Source organism: Aedes albopictus, chromosome 1, assembly GCF_035046485.1.
Source record: "Aedes albopictus strain Foshan chromosome 1, AalbF5, whole genome shotgun sequence".
In the NCBI taxonomy this organism is placed as follows: domain Eukaryota; kingdom Metazoa; phylum Arthropoda; class Insecta; order Diptera; family Culicidae; genus Aedes; species Aedes albopictus.
In genome coordinates, this window is record NC_085136.1 from 311,261,043 (window position 1) to 311,278,012 (window position 16,970).

A 16,970-nucleotide genomic window follows, 5' to 3' on the forward strand; every position below is an offset into this window, starting at 1 on the left:
TAGAGAGTCGAAAAGTTTGTGCTGAAAATTCGTGTTTATTTCTGTTGAAAATTATTGGTGTTATTTTTAAAAATTTCCTACATAGTTCTTTGAAGATTTGCAAGTGTTTCTATCAGAATAAAAAGTTTTTAGAATTTAAGAGTTTGATTTCACTTACCAAACTTATAAATTATTCAAATCGAACCCCAGAATTGTTGAAATATTTCTTTGAAGGAACAAGCAAGAATTTCAGGTCGAATTTAGGCGGAGATCTGATCCGATTTTCTTCAATATGATTAAATCCATGACGAATTTTTCTTCCTGACTTGAATGTGTGATTTAAGGCGAACACTTAACAAATCCATAGGTTCCTTATGAAAATTGCAGTAGATATTTGTAGAGAAATTCTGGAAAGGTCCTGAAATTTTTAAAGTTTTCCAGCCAATTTGTAGCTAAAAATTCTTCCGCCAAAGATTATTATGAAATTTTACTTATAATTCTATTCAAAGTAAAACAGAAATTCCATCAGGAACTCATTATGGATTCCCGATGAAATTTCTTCAGCAGCTTTTAGTAGAATTTCCGCTAAAAATACCACTGATAATTTTTTGCCTCTTGGAGTTTCACAAGCAATTCTTAACAATTATTCTGCGCGTTCACCAGAAACTCCTCTCGAAGTCGCGTTAGGAATGTTTATGCTTAAGTTCCATAAAAAAAAGAAACTTGGTAATCGGTCAGCAACTCTATAGATTTCATCAATGACGGCCCCAAAGATAGCGCTATAAATTTTATCTGAAATTTATCGAAAATGTCTCCTATATAAAATCTATTTTTAAATTTCTTAACCCGGAAGCGGTCGCGTCGTGTACTGAGTACACGCACCATGAAAAATGCACGCTTGTGGTATACAACGTGAACGTGGCGTCGCTGTAGGTAGTCAAAGACGCGACTGATCGAGGGTTAAAGAACTTTCTCAAGAATTTCGACTTGATCAATGGAATCTAATACTATGAACACTCTCGGATAAAACGTTATTTACTTGATAAAATTTCATTTACAATCGTCTTTAGACTAGATTTTCATATGTGGATCTCTGTTATGCTTAGTTTATAGTGGATGCCTTTTTTCTAGTTGCGCCTATTAAGCTATATTAAGGCGGATACAAATTTCATTTAGACTTTTTGATTTTGGAAAATTTTTTGCAGTACATTGCATTTTAAGGGGGCAGTTAGAAACATATTTATCAAAATATCGGGTCCAGCCAAAAATGCTTCAACAAATCCGATGAGTTTTAAATATTGTTCAAATTTATTTAACACTTTATTATTTTTATCCACCCCCCTCGACTAGCCAAACAGTGGTGGGACAAAAAGTGAAATAAATATTTGTATCGGCGTAATTTCTTCAATAACAACCCTAATTTTTGGAAGAAGTTCCCATATTTTCTGAATTTTTCTACAATGAAAAAAAAAATATCCTCTAATAGAGGGCCCCCACAACACTGTGGCCCCGGGCCCATACATTTGTGAATCCGGCCCTGGTTAGGTACGATATTCCCCATACAAGTCACCCTGCAAAAGTTGCATGCAAGTTTACATACTAACAAAAAATGCTTTAATCTATTAAATTTGATTTGGTAAAACGAAATATTTTACATGAGTCGATAATTGAGATGTTAATTGACCATTGCTTTAAAAAAATATTCCCATGCTTAATGACTTGCAGTCAAAGAAGGCCAAAATCGCATATTTTGCCCTATAAATTGAGGTATAGCTCAAAATTGTGACGTGCTGGAGCAAATCTGAGCCCAGATTCGAATTCAGCGGCTCAAATTCTGTCAGAGACACATAAGTTTGCTCTTGAAACAAAAAAAATTGTTGCGCTGTGTTACAAATCGTAGCTTTGTATAGTAAATGAAGTAACCGTTACACCCGTAGGCTTTAGGATCTAAACTCAAGAACAGTTTGGATGACCTAAGATATCCTGACTGATCTGATACTGTCTATTAACCTTTCAGAAGACTTACTGGACATGATAGATTACAAATCGTAGCTTTGTATACTGAAAGAAGTTCCCGTTACACCCGTAGACTTTAGGATCTAAACTCATGAATAGTTCGGATGACCTAGGATATCCAAAAAAAATATTCTGCATGATATTCAACTTTATGCTATTGACCAACAAAAAAATAGGAAAACGTAAAAAAAGTTTCATAATAACGCTTGGAAAAATCCGGTTTCAAAGGATTAAATAGCCGCCATCTTGGATTTCGGGCCACCATCTTGGATGTTTTGGCCACCATCTTGGATCCTCTGGTCACCATTTCTGGAATCCACTTGGAAAAAATCACCGACTTCGGTAATACTTTACCGAAATCTCAACCATTAAGTTTATTTTACCGGAAAAATCCGGTAATTTTATTAACTTTTACCGAATTTCGTTAGAGTTCGACAGATAAACGAATAAAATTTTAACGTAATTTGGTATTTGGTACAGGATTTTGGTAAAAACCCATTACCAAACGCTCAGCAGTTGGGATTTCGGTAAAAAATACCGAACGCGACCAGCTGTGACGTCTTATCCATACCAAATTATACCTATACTGCATTGTTTTTAGCGCCTAAAACTTCTTGAAACAGTCGCCATCTTGACTTTGGGCCACCATCTTGGATATTATGATCATCATTTTTTTAACTCCGGAGTCTGGACATGTTCCCAATACCTAATTGTGCCTACACAGCTAGTTGCGTTTGGTATTTCCTACCGAAATCTCAACTGCTGAGCGTTCGGTAACAGGATTTTACCGAAACTCTGTAGGAAATTGCTAAGTTTCGGTAAAATGTCATCGTTTATCTGTCGAATTCCTACAAAGTGCGGTAAAAATTGCTAACTTTACCGATTTTTTCCTGTAAAACAAACTTAACGATTTATATTTCGGTAAAACATTAGGCAGCATCCATTTATTACGTAACGCTAAAATCGAGATTTTTAACCCCCCCCCCCCCCTCCGTAACGCTTTTTTGTATGAAAACCCGAACATTTTTGTATGGGCCGTAACCCAAGCAACACACCTTGTTATGGAGAAATTTTCCGTACTCCTCCAAAACATTTGTCAGTTAACGCTCGGCCACACTCCCCCCCTCCCCCTAGAGTGTTACGTAATTTGTGGACGGCGCCTTACCGAAGTCGGTGATTTTTTGTAAGTGTGTACACTGCATGGTTTCAGAGACCAAAACTCCTTAAAACAACCACCACCTTGAATTTTGGGTCGCCATATGGGATTTTGAGCCGCTATCTTGATTATTCCGGTCCCCATTTTTGGAGTCCAACTTCTTCTCTATACCAAATATACCCACATTGCATGAGCATGGGTATTAGAGAGCCATAAATTTCTTAAAACAGCCGCCTCTTCTAATTATGGGCTGCTTTTTCGAATTTTGAACCGACATCGTGGTTTTCTGGTTTCCAATGATAATTTCCGCATAAAATTCGTCAACCAAGCTAAAGCTAACAAAATTCGGCGCAATTTGATATGTCGCGTGATAGGGTACAGTTTTATACATGACCAGTTCACCAGTGCTGTTCCGGATTACTAAAAAAGCCATTCGGGACGTCTTGATCGATCCGAACTATGTATTTTCAATAGCAAACCATGCGGAAAAATTCCGGTTCGATTCGAGCTATAATCCGTAAAATTGGTCAATGAGAAGAGCTTCAAAAGTGAGTGACCTTTTTTGTGCACATACATACATACATATGTACACACACATACAAACATCAACTCAATTTCTCAAACTGAGTTGACCGGTACATGTGACTCGAACATCTGTACTTTCTATCAAAAATTCGTATTTTTTAGTGAACATATTGCCTTTTAATACAACTTGGTGTAAGATAAAAGGCAACAAGAAATGAAGCGCTGTTTGTTTTGTTTCTCATTTTTATATTTTCAGTTAGCACAATTGATAACAAAAAAGAATGGAATTAATTACTGCCCTATTCTCTTAGTTTTTGGATTGGATGAATTTAGGAGCATAAGATTAAATGGCGCGGTTTCGAAAACCGTCATAAAACTAAGATGACTTTCATATTGCTGATGCTGTTTATCACCTTCAGGAACAAACTTGATCTGAAAATGTATCTCAGCTCATTGGCGTTGCAGGAAAAGAGACATCGAAGGTGTCTAGGATAGTCTGCATGGACTTACTTGCTACTGAAAGTACAAAACAATTGAATATTGAAATGACGAGCTTTAAAATCCTCAACAATTAAATTCCCGATCAATAACAACAATGTGATACATATAATCACATCGACCTCAGAATATGCAAATACCGCTTCATCGTCCCTAAACAAAATCCCTGTTCCCACCCAAGAGATTAGAGCATCCACAGTCGAACAAGATACCTGTTCTATGTTTTACCAGCCATAAAGCCCAGACAAAGCTGTAATAAAAACTAATCCCTCGTTCCATTGCCCCTGTTACTCACCTCCCCTTCACTGCCCGGCGTTGTGGTCGTCCCCGTTCCGGATCCACTGACCGACGACGACGACAACGGTCCCACTCCATCCTCTGCACCAGCTTCGCTGTCCAGAATGTCCTCCACCGGGGGCAGTTGTTCCTTCTCCAGCTGCTCTTGGACCTCCTGTTCGTGTACGAGTGCCGCCAGCATGGGATACGCGTTGGCTTGCTCCAGAGTGCGATAGGGGCCCTGGGCCAGCGCCACGCCCCCCTCCATCAGGACAATGTGCTCGACGTCCTTCAGATACTGGAGCTGATGCGTTACCAGCACGCAAACTTTTTCCTGTTCGTAGGGGAAATCGAAGAAAAAAGACACACTTCGGTTAATGAATGAACGGGCGGACACGGAGGGGTAACTGGGGAATTTCAATGGCCAAAACGGTTTCAACGAAGTTTGTCTACGGCAGTGAATCAAAATTCAACCATCGCGCAACAATAATGACAATGTCGCAACCTGTATTTGTTGCGACAAACAAACCCATGCGACATAAGTTTGTCCCAACTTGAAAATAATGGGATTAACATCGTACACCACGAGTTTAGAGATTTTTAAGCCTTGCATTGTGATTTTCGAACGGTAACTTCGAGTCGGTAAACACTGCAACTCTGGTGAATCTCTATCACCAAACAGTTTCGACTTTGGGTTAGCAATAATTGATTATTCACGAGTTGAAAAGTACGCAACAAATTCAGCTTCCGTTTTGTCTGCAACAAAAAAATTCGAGATCATGTCATTATCTGTTACCAGTAGGGATAAAGAGTAATCGTCGCACCTTCTTTGTTGCTTGTTTTGTGCCTCTTTTGTCTGACAATTTTCTTCACTGGTCTACGCAAATTCAAATATTTGTTTTTTTGGTAAATATGACGTATTTAGCCGATTTAGTTATACTCACAATGAGGTGTAAATACTTCTACTTCGACGAGGCTTGTACGACCAGATTATCAATTATGCATGTAGATCTAAAGACTTTCGTTCCAACAAGTTCTTGAATAGTCTGGAACATCTATAGAACTTAATACTTCAGCACTCCTAACAATTTTACCTAAAAGCTTTTGTGTACAAATTGTCCCTATTACTCCTCCGCGTCACGCGTGCATGGTTGTACAGACGGCACACCATCGCATCGCCGTCGCACACCAGCCAAGCCAAGTTTTAATTGAATAAAATGCCGGGAGGGGCCGCATCCCGGGCTTTTTCATAGCGCCAATAAAACATTACTTAATTAAATCTTGAATGGAAAGATAATTTTCTGCTAACAACGAGGATGGAACCTTGTTATTAAAATTTAATAATTAAGTTCCGAGACTCTGCAGTCATGTCTGGGACCGAACTCACCTTCAAGTGCTCCTTGATGCACTGCTCGAAGATGTGCTTTCCCACGTGGGTGTCCACGGCGGAGAGCGGATCGTCCAACAGGTAGATTTCGGCCTTCCGGTAGATTGCTCGGGCCAAGCTGATCCGAGCCCGTTGCCCTCCACTGAGGCTGATTCCCCGCTCGCCAACGATGGTTTCATCCCCGAGCGGGAGCAGTTGGAAGTCTCGCTCCAAAGCGCAAACCTTGACCACCTCTCGGTACCGTTTTTCGTTGTAGTCTTCGATGAAGACGATGTTGTTCTTAACGGAGCCCTCGAAGAGCCACGGTTCCTGCGGGGCATAGCTGATGTCGCCGCTGATCTCCAGACGGCCTTCGTCCAGTTCTAGTTCACCCAGAATTACCTGCAGTAGGGTTGACTTGCCGCTTCCAACCAGGCCGACCACGGCACAGAGGCTGCCTTTTTCCACGGTCAGAGTGATGTCTCGGATGCCCGTCACTGGAAGTGTGAAAAGAAAATCGAGTCAATACTCACACGAGCCTGAACTCTGAATCCTTTGCAGGGCTGAGAGGTCATGTATGACCCCAAATGAAAAAAAACATCATTGACATCTTAGAAACTCCTGAACACCAAGAAGTTTGAACAAAAAAAAGGATATACCAGCTGCATTAAATGTTGATTTTTGAGGATTCTCCACAGAATCATGAGAGGATTCCCCACAGAATCCTGAAAGGATTCACCCCAGAATCCTGAAAGGATTGTCCACAGAATCCTGAAAGGATTCTCCGCAGAATCCTGAAAGGATTCTCCACAGAATCCTGAAAGGATTCTCCACAGAATCCTGAAAGGATTCTCCACAGAATCCTGAAAGGATTCTCCACAGAATCCTGAAAGGATTCTCCACAGAATCCTGAAAGGATTCTCCACAGAATCCTGAAAGGATTCTCCACAGAATCCTGAAAGGATTCTCCACAGAATCCTGAAAGGATTCTCCACAGAATCCTGAAAGGATTCTCCACAGAATCCTGAAAGGATTCTCCACAGAATCCTGAAAGGATTCTCCACAGAATCCTGAAAGGATTCTCCACAGAATCCTGAAAGGATTCTCCACAGAATCCTGAAAGGATTCTCCACAGAATCCTGAAAGGATTCTCCACAGAATCCTGAAAGGATTCTCCACAGAATCCTGAAAGGATTCTCCACAGAATCCTGAAAGGATTCTCCACAGAATCCTGAAAGGATTCTCCACAGAATCCTGAAAGGATTCTCAACAGAATCCTGAAAGGATTCTCCACAGAATCCTGAAAGGATTCTCCACAGAATCCTGAAAGGATTCTCCACAGAATCCTGAAAGGATTCTCCACAGAATCCTGAAAGGATTCTCCACAGAATCCTGAAAGGATTCTCCACAGAATCCTGAAAGGATTCTCCGCAGAATCCTGAAAGGATTCTCCACAGAATCCTGAAAGGATTCTCCACAGAATCCTGCAAGGATTCTCCACAGAATCCTGCAAGGATTCTCCACAGAATCCTGCAAGGATTCTCCACAGAATCCTGAAAGGATTCTCCGCAGAATCCTGAAAGGATTCTCCACAGAATCCTGAAAGGATTCTCCGCAGAATCTTGAAAGGATTCTCCACAGAATCCTGAAAGGATTCTCCGCAGAATCCTGAAAGGATTCTCCACAGAATCCTGAAAGGATTCTCCGCAGAATCCTGAAAGGATTCTCCGCAGAATCCTGAAAGGATTCTCCGCAGAATCCTGAAAGGATTCTCCACAGAATCCTGAAAGGATTCTCCACAGAATCCTGAAAGGATTCTCCACAGAATCCTGAAAGGATTCTCCACAGAATCCTGAAAGGAATCTCCACAGAATCCTGAAAGGATTCTCCACAGAATCCTGAAAGGATTCTCCTCAGAATCCTGAAAGGATTCTCCTCAGAATCCTGAAAGGATTCTCCTCAGAATCCTGAAAGGATTCTCCTCAGAATCCTGAAAGGATTCTCCTCAGAATCCTGAAAGGATTCTCCTCAGAATCCTGAAAGGATTCTCCTCAGAATCCTGAAAGGATTCTCCTCAGAATCCTGAAAGGATTCTCCTCAGAATCCTGAAAGGATTCTCCTCAGAATCCTGAAAGGATTCTCCTCAGAATCCTGAAAGGATTCTCCTCAGAATCCTGAAAGGATTCTCCTCAGAATCCTGAAAGGATTCTCCTAAGAATCCTGAAAGGATTCTCCTCAGAATCCTGAAAGGATTCTCCTCAGAATCCTGAAAGGATTCTCCTCAGAATCCTGAAAGGATTCTCCTCAGAATCCTGAAAGGATTCTCCTCAGAATCCTGAAAGGATTCTCCTCAGAATCCTGAAAGGATTCTCCTCAGAATCCTGAAAGGATTCTCCTCAGAATCCTGAAAGGATTCTCCTCAGAATCCTGAAAGGATTCTCCTCAGAATCCTGAAAGGATTCTCCTCAGAATCCTGAAAGGATTCTCCTCAGAATCCTGAAAGGATTCTCCTCAGAATCCTGAAAGGATTCTCCTCAGAATCCTGAAAGGATTCTCCTCAGAATCCTGAAAGGATTCTCCTCAGAATCCTGAAAGGATTCTCCTCAGAATCCTGAAAGGATTCTCCTCAGAATCCTGAAAGGATTCTCCTTAGAATCCTGAAAGGATTCTCCTCAGAATCCTGAAAGGATTCTCCTCAGAATCCTGAAAGGATTCTCCACAGAATCCTGAAAGGATTCTCCACAGAATCCTGAAAGGATTCTCCACAGAATCCTGAAAGGATTCTCCCCAGAATCCTGAAAGGATTCTCCGCAGAATCCTGAAAGGATTCTCCGCAGAATCCTGAAAGGATTCTCCGCAGAATCCTGAAAGGATTCTCCGCAGAATCCTGAAAGGATTCTCCGCAGAATCCTGAAAGGATTCTCCGCAGAATCCTGAAAGGATTCTCCGCAGAATCCTGAAAGGATTCTCCGCAGAATCCTGAAAGGATTCTCCGCAGAATCCTGAAAGGATTCTCCGCAGAATCCTGAAAGGATTCTCCGCAGAATCCTGAAAGGATTCTCCGCAGAATCCTAAAGGATTCTCCGCAGAATCCTGAAAGGATTCTCCGCAGAATCCTGAAAGGATTCTCCGCAGAATCCTGAAAGGATTCTCCGCAGAATCCTGAAAGGATTCTCCGCAGAATCCTGAAAGGATTCTCCGCAGAATCCTAAAGGATTCTCCGCAGAATCCTGAAAGGATTCTCCGCAGAATCCTGAAAGGATTCTCCGCAGAATCCTGAAAGGATTCTCCGCAGAATCCTGAAAGGATTCTCCGCAGAATCCTGAAAGGATTCTCCCCAGAATCCTGAAAGGATTCTCCCCAGAATCCTGAAAGGATTCTCCCCAGAATCCTGAAAGGATTCTCCCCAGAATCCTGAAAGGATTCTCCCCAGAATCCTGAAAGGATTCTCCCCAGAATCCTGAAAGGATTCTCCCCAGAATCCTGAAAGGATTCTCCCCAGAATCCTGAAAGGATTCTCCCCAGAATCCTGAAAGGATTCTCCCCAGAATCCTGAAAGGATTCTCCCCAGAATCCTGAAAGGATTCTCCCCAGAATCCTGAAAGGATTCTCCCCAGAATCCTGAAAGGATTCTCCCCAGAATCCTGAAAGGATTCTCCCCAGAATCCTGAAAGGATTCTCCCCAGAATCCTGAAAGGATTCTCCCCAGAATCCTGAAAGGATTCTCCACAGAATCCTGAAAGGATTCTCCACAGAATCCTGAAAGGATTCTCCACAGAATCCTGAAAGGATTCTCCACAGAATCCTGAAAGGATTCTCCACAGAATCCTGAAAGGATTCTCCACAGAATCCTGAAAGGATTCTCCACAGAATCCTGAAAGGATTCTCCACAGAATCCTGAAAGGATTCTCCACAGAATCCTGAAAGGATTCTCCACAGAATCCTGAAAGGATTCTCCACAGAATCCTGAAAGGATTCTCCTCAGAATCCTGAAAGGATTCTCCCCAGAATCCTGAAAGGATTCACCCCAGAATCCTGAAAGGATTCACCCCAGAATCCTGAAAGGATTCACCCCAGAATCCTGAAAGGATTCACCCCAGAATCCTGAAAGGATTCACCCCAGAATCCTGAAAGGATTCTCCCCAGAATCCTGAAAGGATTCTCCCTAGAATCCCGAAAGGATTCTCCTCAGAATCCGGAAAGGATTCTCCACAGAATCCGGAAAGGTTTCTCCCCAGAATCCTGAAAGGATTCTCCATAGAATCCTGAAAGGATTCTCCCCAGAATCCTGAAAGGATTCTCCCTAGAATCCGGAAAGGATTCTCCACAGAATCCTGAAAGGTTTCTCCCCAGAATCCTGAAAGGATTCTCCATAGAATCCTGAAAGGATTCTCCCTAGAATCCTGAAAGGATTCTCCCCAGAATCCTGAAAGGTTTCTCCATAGAATCCTGAAAGGATTCTCCCCAGAATCCTGAAAGGATTCTCCATAGAATCCTGAAAGGATTCTCCATAGAATCCTGAAAGGATTCTCCATAGAATCCTGAAAGGATTCTCCATAGAATCCTGAAAGGATTCTCCCCAGAATCCTGAAAGGATTCTCCCCAGAATCCTGAAAGGATTCTCCCCAGAATCCTGAAAGGATTCTCCCCAGAATCCTGAAAGGATTCTCCCCAGAATCCTGAAAGGATTCTCCCCAGAATCCTGAAAGGATTCTCCCCAGAATCCTGAAAGGATTCTCCCCAGAATCCTGAAAGGATTCTTCCCAGAATCCTGAAAGGATTCTCCCCAGAATCCTGAAAGGATTCTCCCCAGAATCCTGAAAGGATTCTCCCCAGAATCCTGAAAGGATTCTCCCCAGAATCCTGAAAGGATTCTCCCCAGAATCCTGAAAGGATTCTCCCCAGAATCCTGAAAGGATTCTCCCCAGAATCCTGAAAGGATTCTCCCCAGAATCCTGAAAGGATTCTCCCCAGAATCCTGAAAGGATTCTCCCCAGAATCCTGAAAGGATTCTCCCCAGAATCCTGAAAGGATTCTCCCCAGAATCCTGAAAGGATTCTCCCCAGAATCCTGAAAGGATTCTCCCCAGAATCCTGAAAGGATTCTCCCCAGAATCCTGAAAGGATTCTCCCCAGAATCCTGAAAGGATTCTTCCCAGAATCCTGAAAGGATTCTCCCCAGAATCCTGAAAGGATTCTCCCCAGAATCCTGAAAGGATTCTTCTCAGAATCCCGAGAGGATTCTTCTCAGAATCCCGAGAGGATTCTCCACAGTATCCCGAGAGGATTCTCCACAGAATCCCGAGAGGATTCTCCACAGAATCCCGAGAGGGCTCTCCACAGAATCTCGAGAGGATTCTCCACGGAATTCCGAGAGGATTCTCCACGGAATTCCGAGAGGATTCTCCACAGAATCCCGAGAGGATTCTCCACAGAATCCCGAGAGGATTCTCCACAGAATCCCGAGAGGATTCTCCACAGAATCCCGATAGAATTCTCCACAGAATCCCGAGAGGATTCTCCACAGGATCCCGAGAGGATTCTCCACAGAATCCCGAGAGGATTCTTCACAGAATCCCGAGAGGATTCTCCACAGAATTCCGAGAGGGTTCTCCAAAGAATCCTGAGAGGATGGTCCAAATAATCCTGAGAGGATGCTCCAAAGAATCCTGAGAGGATTGTTCACAGAATCCTGAAAGGATTCACCCCAGAATCCTGAAAGGATTCTCCCCAGAATCCTGAAAGGATTCTCCCTAGAATCCCGAAAGGATTCTCCTCAGAATCCGGAAAGGATTCTCCACAGAATCCGGAAAGGTTTCTCCCCAGAATCCTGAAAGGATTCTCCATAGAATCCTGAAAGGATTCTCCCCAGAATCCTGAAAGGATTCTCCCTAGAATCCGGAAAGGATTCTCCACAGAATCCTGAAAGGTTTCTCCCCAGAATCCTGAAAGGATTCTCCATAGAATCCTGAAAGGATTCTCCCTAGAATCCTGAAAGGATTCTCCCCAGAATCCTGAAAGGTTTCTCCATAGAATCCTGAAAGGATTCTCCCCAGAATCCTGAAAGGATTCTCCATAGAATCCTGAAAGGATTCTCCATAGAATCCTGAAAGGATTCTCCATAGAATCCTGAAAGGATTCTCCATAGAATCCTGAAAGGATTCTCCATAGAATCCTGAAAGGATTCTCCATAGAATCCTGAAAGGATTCTCCATAGAATCCTGAAAGGATTCTCCATAGAATCCTGAAAGGATTCTCCATAGAATCCTGAAAGGATTCTCCATAGAATCCTGAAAGGATTCTCCCCAGAATCCTGAAAGGATTCTCCCCAGAATCCTGAAAGGATTCTCCCCAGAATCCTGAAAGGATTCTCCCCAGAATCCTGAAAGGATTCTCCCCAGAATCCTGAAAGGATTCTCCCCAGAATCCTGAAAGGATTCTCCCCAGAATCCTGAAAGGATTCTCCCCAGAATCCTGAAAGGATTCTCCCCAGAATCCTGAAAGGATTCTCCCCAGAATCCTGAAAGGATTCTCCCCAGAATCCTGAAAGGATTCTCCCCAGAATCCTGAAAGGATTCTCCCCAGAATCCTGAAAGGATTCTCCCCAGAATCCTGAAAGGATTCTCCCCAGAATCCTGAAAGGATTCTCCCCAGAATCCTGAAAGGATTCTCCCCAGAATCCTGAAAGGATTCTCCCCAGAATCCTGAAAGGATTCTCCCCAGAATCCTGAAAGGATTCTCCCCAGAATCCTGAAAGGATTCTCCCCAGAATCCTGAAAGGATTCTCCCCAGAATCCTGAAAGGATTCTTCCCAGAATCCTGAAAGGATTCTCCCCAGAATCCTGAAAGGATTCTCCCCAGAATCCTGAAAGGATTCTTCTCAGAATCCCGAGAGGATTCTTCTCAGAATCCCGAGAGGATTCTCCACAGTATCCCGAGAGGATTCTCCACAGAATCCCGAGAGGATTCTCCACAGAATCCCGAGAGGGCTCTCCACAGAATCTCGAGAGGATTCTCCACGGAATTCCGAGAGGATTCTCCACGGAATTCCGAGAGGATTCTCCACAGAATCCCGAGAGGATTCTCCACAGAATCCCGAGAGGATTCTCCACAGAATCCCGAGAGGATTCTCCACAGAATCCCGATAGAATTCTCCACAGAATCCCGAGAGGATTCTCCACAGGATCCCGAGAGGATTCTCCACAGAATCCCGAGAGGATTCTTCACAGAATCCCGAGAGGATTCTCCACAGAATTCCGAGAGGGTTCTCCAAAGAATCCTGAGAGGATGGTCCAAATAATCCTGAGAGGATGCTCCAAAGAATCCTGAGAGGATTGTTCACAGAATCCTGAAAGGATTCTCCACAAAATCCTGAAAGGATTCTCCCCAGAATCCTGGCAGGATATTCCACAGAATCCTGACAGGATATTCCACGGAATCCTGGTAGGATTCTTCACAGAATCCTGGCAGGGTTCTCCACAGAATCCTGGCAGGATTCTTCACAGAATCCTAGCTGGATTCTCCACAGAATCCTAGCTTGATTCTCCACAGAATTCTGGCACGATTCTATACAGAATTTCTGAAAGAGTCTCCTAAAAATCTCTGCAGACTGATGATGTTTGAAATAAAAATCCCTCAATTAATTTTTAAGGGGTCCCTGGAGGCTTTCTGAAAAACTCCTAGATTCCTGAGAGATCTCTGGAAGATTTCCTCTGATGGAGTACTTAGAAAAAATTATTATACCTTAATATTATATCTTAAGAAACCCCTGAAAGTAATACGGGAGGAACTTCTGGAGAAACTTTTCTAAAAAAAATCTAAATAAACTCCTGAAAAATTACAATTAAGGTGAAATAGATGGAGAAATTGCTTTCTACGGTCTTATGACATGTTTACTTAGAATTCTTTAACATTTTCAAATGTTTCTTTGTGAAAACGTTAGCTCGTAAAATGTAAGTAGAAAGCCATCCTAAATGGATAAATAAGCTTCAGTAACGAACAAAAATCATTATCCCAGAACATAAATCAAGCTACTGTACCTTGAGACGATGGTACTTCATCCCCACTTATCCTATTCAATCAACCGCGAGCCAGAGCACAACAAAATTGATTCTTACCTTCCGTCTCGCCCACCGCGGCGTCCTTGTTCCAGCTGGCGGTCCCATTGCGCATAAAAATCCCCCTCCGGGCGAAACCCTTCTTATTCACGAACCGTTTGCTGCGAACCTTCCCGACCGCAGTTAGCGAAACCTTTTCCCCTTCGTCCTTCTGTCCACCGCCGTTAGTCATTTTCACGTTTTCCATTAGCTTAATTTCGCTCTCATCTCCTTCGGCGCCGCCGCTGGCCGGCGTCGAGTGCCCATTAGTGGCGGCGACCCCCTTATCCGGCAACATCCCGGCCATCTTCCGCTCCGGAAGCAGCAGAAACTCCTCAATGCGCCGTATCGAGATGAATCCTTCGGCCACGGACGTCAACGCCAGGGGCCAAAAGTGCAGCATCGAGCTGTACAGCAGATTGAAGTAGGACGTCACGATGAACACCTTCTTGGCGGTGAACACATTGCCGAAGTAGCAATACCCGACCAAGCTGAGGAAGATGGACAGCCGCGAGACCAGATTGAACGACAGTAGCCCGGCCCGGATGAAGAGCGTGCCCCGAATGCCACGGATCTCCCGGCGCCGGATTTGGTCCACCATGCGGCCGAAGCTCGGCTCCCAGGCGTACATCTTGATCACCTGGATGCCCTGGATGATTTCGTTCATGAAGCGTACCCGCCGGTCCGTGCGGGTGGCCGTTTTCAATCTGAAGGAGGCAGCCTTTTTGCCGACCCATGCTGGAAATAGACGAGGAGAAAAAAATGGGGAAAAATGTGAGAAAACGTGCGGGATTCTGGGGGAAAGTATGTCCCGGAATGGATGGTGTGCTTCCATTTTGGGATTCAGAATGACGAAGTTAATGATGTGAGCGGCGCATGAATGGTCATTGCACGGAATGAAAAATGATGATGGTTAAAAGGTGACTTGAAATTGTGAGACTTTTGATTATGCCCATCAAATCAAGTATAATAATTTATTATTAACCTTAACATTAAGTTAATATATAAACTCCGATTATTTGAATTACGTTGAAGTATTAACATACGTATTCCCAACTAACAATCACTCATTTTACAAGTACCTTTACGACGAATGATTCAGCATGATGCTGAATAACATTTGGATAATTTTCAGGCACGACCTTTGTTCGGGTTTAGTTCACACAAATTTGGAGGAACTATAAAGCATAGTGTAGTGTACCAACTGAACTGTTTGTTGTTAAACCGTTTTACAACTATATAGTAAAGCTGTTATTCAGCTTTAGCAAAAATGATTAAAAATAAAAAAATGCAAAATTTTTCAATTTCCACGAGAGTTTATGATTAGAACTTAATGCTGTAAACAAATATTGTGAAATATTAACTACACATAAATTTACCTAAATCCAGATTCGAAACTTTCCGTTTTTTTTAATAATGATCAGACTTCGACTCCTATTCAGCAGTGGTGAATTAGCACAACATTATGGTTAACGACTGAACAACAGATTAATTCAGTTGTTGTTCAGTAAAAACCACGTGTTTTTTTATCATGTAGTCTGAGTCGAAGTATGATGAAACGAAAGCGTTTATTTGACTTGTGAAAAACACATTATACAGATACATGTGCTAATTTTTACATGAACTTAACAAGACGCAGAAAAAGTATTTTTGCTAAAGCTTTATTATATAGTTGTAAAAAGATTAGACAACAAAAAGTTCAGTTGGTACACAACACTATGCTTTATAGTTTCTCCAAATTTGTGTGAACAAAACCCGAACAAAGGTTGTGCCTGAGAATTATTCAAATGTTATTCAGCATCATGCTGAATCAATTCGTCGTAAAGGTGCTTGTAAAATGAGTGATTGTTAGTTGGGTAAAGCATTGCAATGGTTGTTTTGAAATAACTGGGAATGTGGCCATTACGCGGCGCTGTCAAATTTTGAATCGGGGTACAAATTTGCCGTTGTTTTACCTTTTGGCGCTAGTGTCACCAAGTGTGCACTCTAGTATAGTTTCACCAAGAGAATGTGTTGGTTTTACTTGGAAAACAATAATTAAATTCTTGTTCAACTTATTATCAATGGGTTGCTCAAGTTTTGTTGCTGGATTAGTGAAATAATCATAAACATCTTGTTATTTAAACAAATACAGCTCAGAATCTGAGTAGGAAAATTTGCGCTAGTGAAATATTTCTTCAGGAAGCGCCATCATGGTTTCAAAGCAAGTTTTTGAGTGGGAAAGTCACCGTCAATGTCGCTACTGAGCTTGTTTTCTCTTTACACAAGATTTTCAAGCAATTATGTTCGAGCATGTTCTTCTGTTCTCGGTGGTAATGTGTACAGCATATTATTTAGTTCAGCTATAATTACTGTTATAAAGCAACAATTCAGCATGCATGCTTGTTTGCGGCTGGTGATTGTTAGTTGGGTTATCTGTTGAATGTAATCAACCCAGGCAACCTACTCACACGAATAATGAACTTTTTAGCAATACAGTAAACTCGGAAGGAATCTCTGGAGAAAACTTCAAAGGAATCCCCAGGGGAATCCTTAGGAGAATTTCTAAATGCATCTTGGGAGAAGTTTCTAAAACATACCCACTTCAAAAAAATGACGAAATCCCAGGAGGAATCAATAAAGCATTCAGAATGGAACTCTCAGAGGAAGTCTGGATGAATTCGCCCAGTATCCCTCCAGGGATTCTGGGCGAATCCCTCCAGGGATTCTGGGCGAATCCCTCCAGGGATTCTGGGCGAATCCCTCCAGGGATTCTGGGCGAATCCCTCCAGGGATTCTGGGCGAATCCCTCCAGGGATTCTGGGCGAATCCCTCCAGGGATTCTGGGCGAATCCCTCCAGGGATTCTGGGCGAATCCCTCCAGGGATTCTGGGCGAATCCCTCCAGGGATTCTGGGCGAATCCCTCCAGGGATTCTGGGCGTATCCCTCCAGGGATTCTGGGCGAATCCCTCCAGGGATTCTGGGAGAATCCCTCAAGGGATTCTGGGCGAATCCCTCCAGGGATTCTGGGCGAATCCCTCCAGGGATTCTGGGCGAATCCCTCCAGGGATTCTATGCG

General features: G+C 42.9%; 2 protein-coding genes across 5 annotated transcripts in view; one reads left to right on the forward strand and one right to left on the reverse strand.

Moving 5' to 3' along the window:
• The window catches only part of LOC109402379 (uncharacterized), a 489,342-nt gene that overhangs the window by 364,673 nt on the left and 107,699 nt on the right, over nucleotides 1-16,970 (forward strand). The window lies entirely within an intron of this gene.
• LOC109402397 (probable multidrug resistance-associated protein lethal(2)03659) overlaps nucleotides 1-16,970 on the reverse strand; it is a 110,749-nt gene that overhangs the window by 50,223 nt on the left and 43,556 nt on the right. The window contains exons 5-7 of the mRNA XM_029856758.2: nucleotides 13,933-14,649; nucleotides 5,838-6,313; nucleotides 4,470-4,784 (exon numbers count right to left, since the gene is read on the reverse strand). Of these exons, the coding sequence (XP_029712618.2) occupies nucleotides 4,470-4,784; nucleotides 5,838-6,313; nucleotides 13,933-14,649 (1,508 nt within the window). The remainder of the gene's footprint in view (nucleotides 1-4,469; nucleotides 4,785-5,837; nucleotides 6,314-13,932; nucleotides 14,650-16,970) is intronic.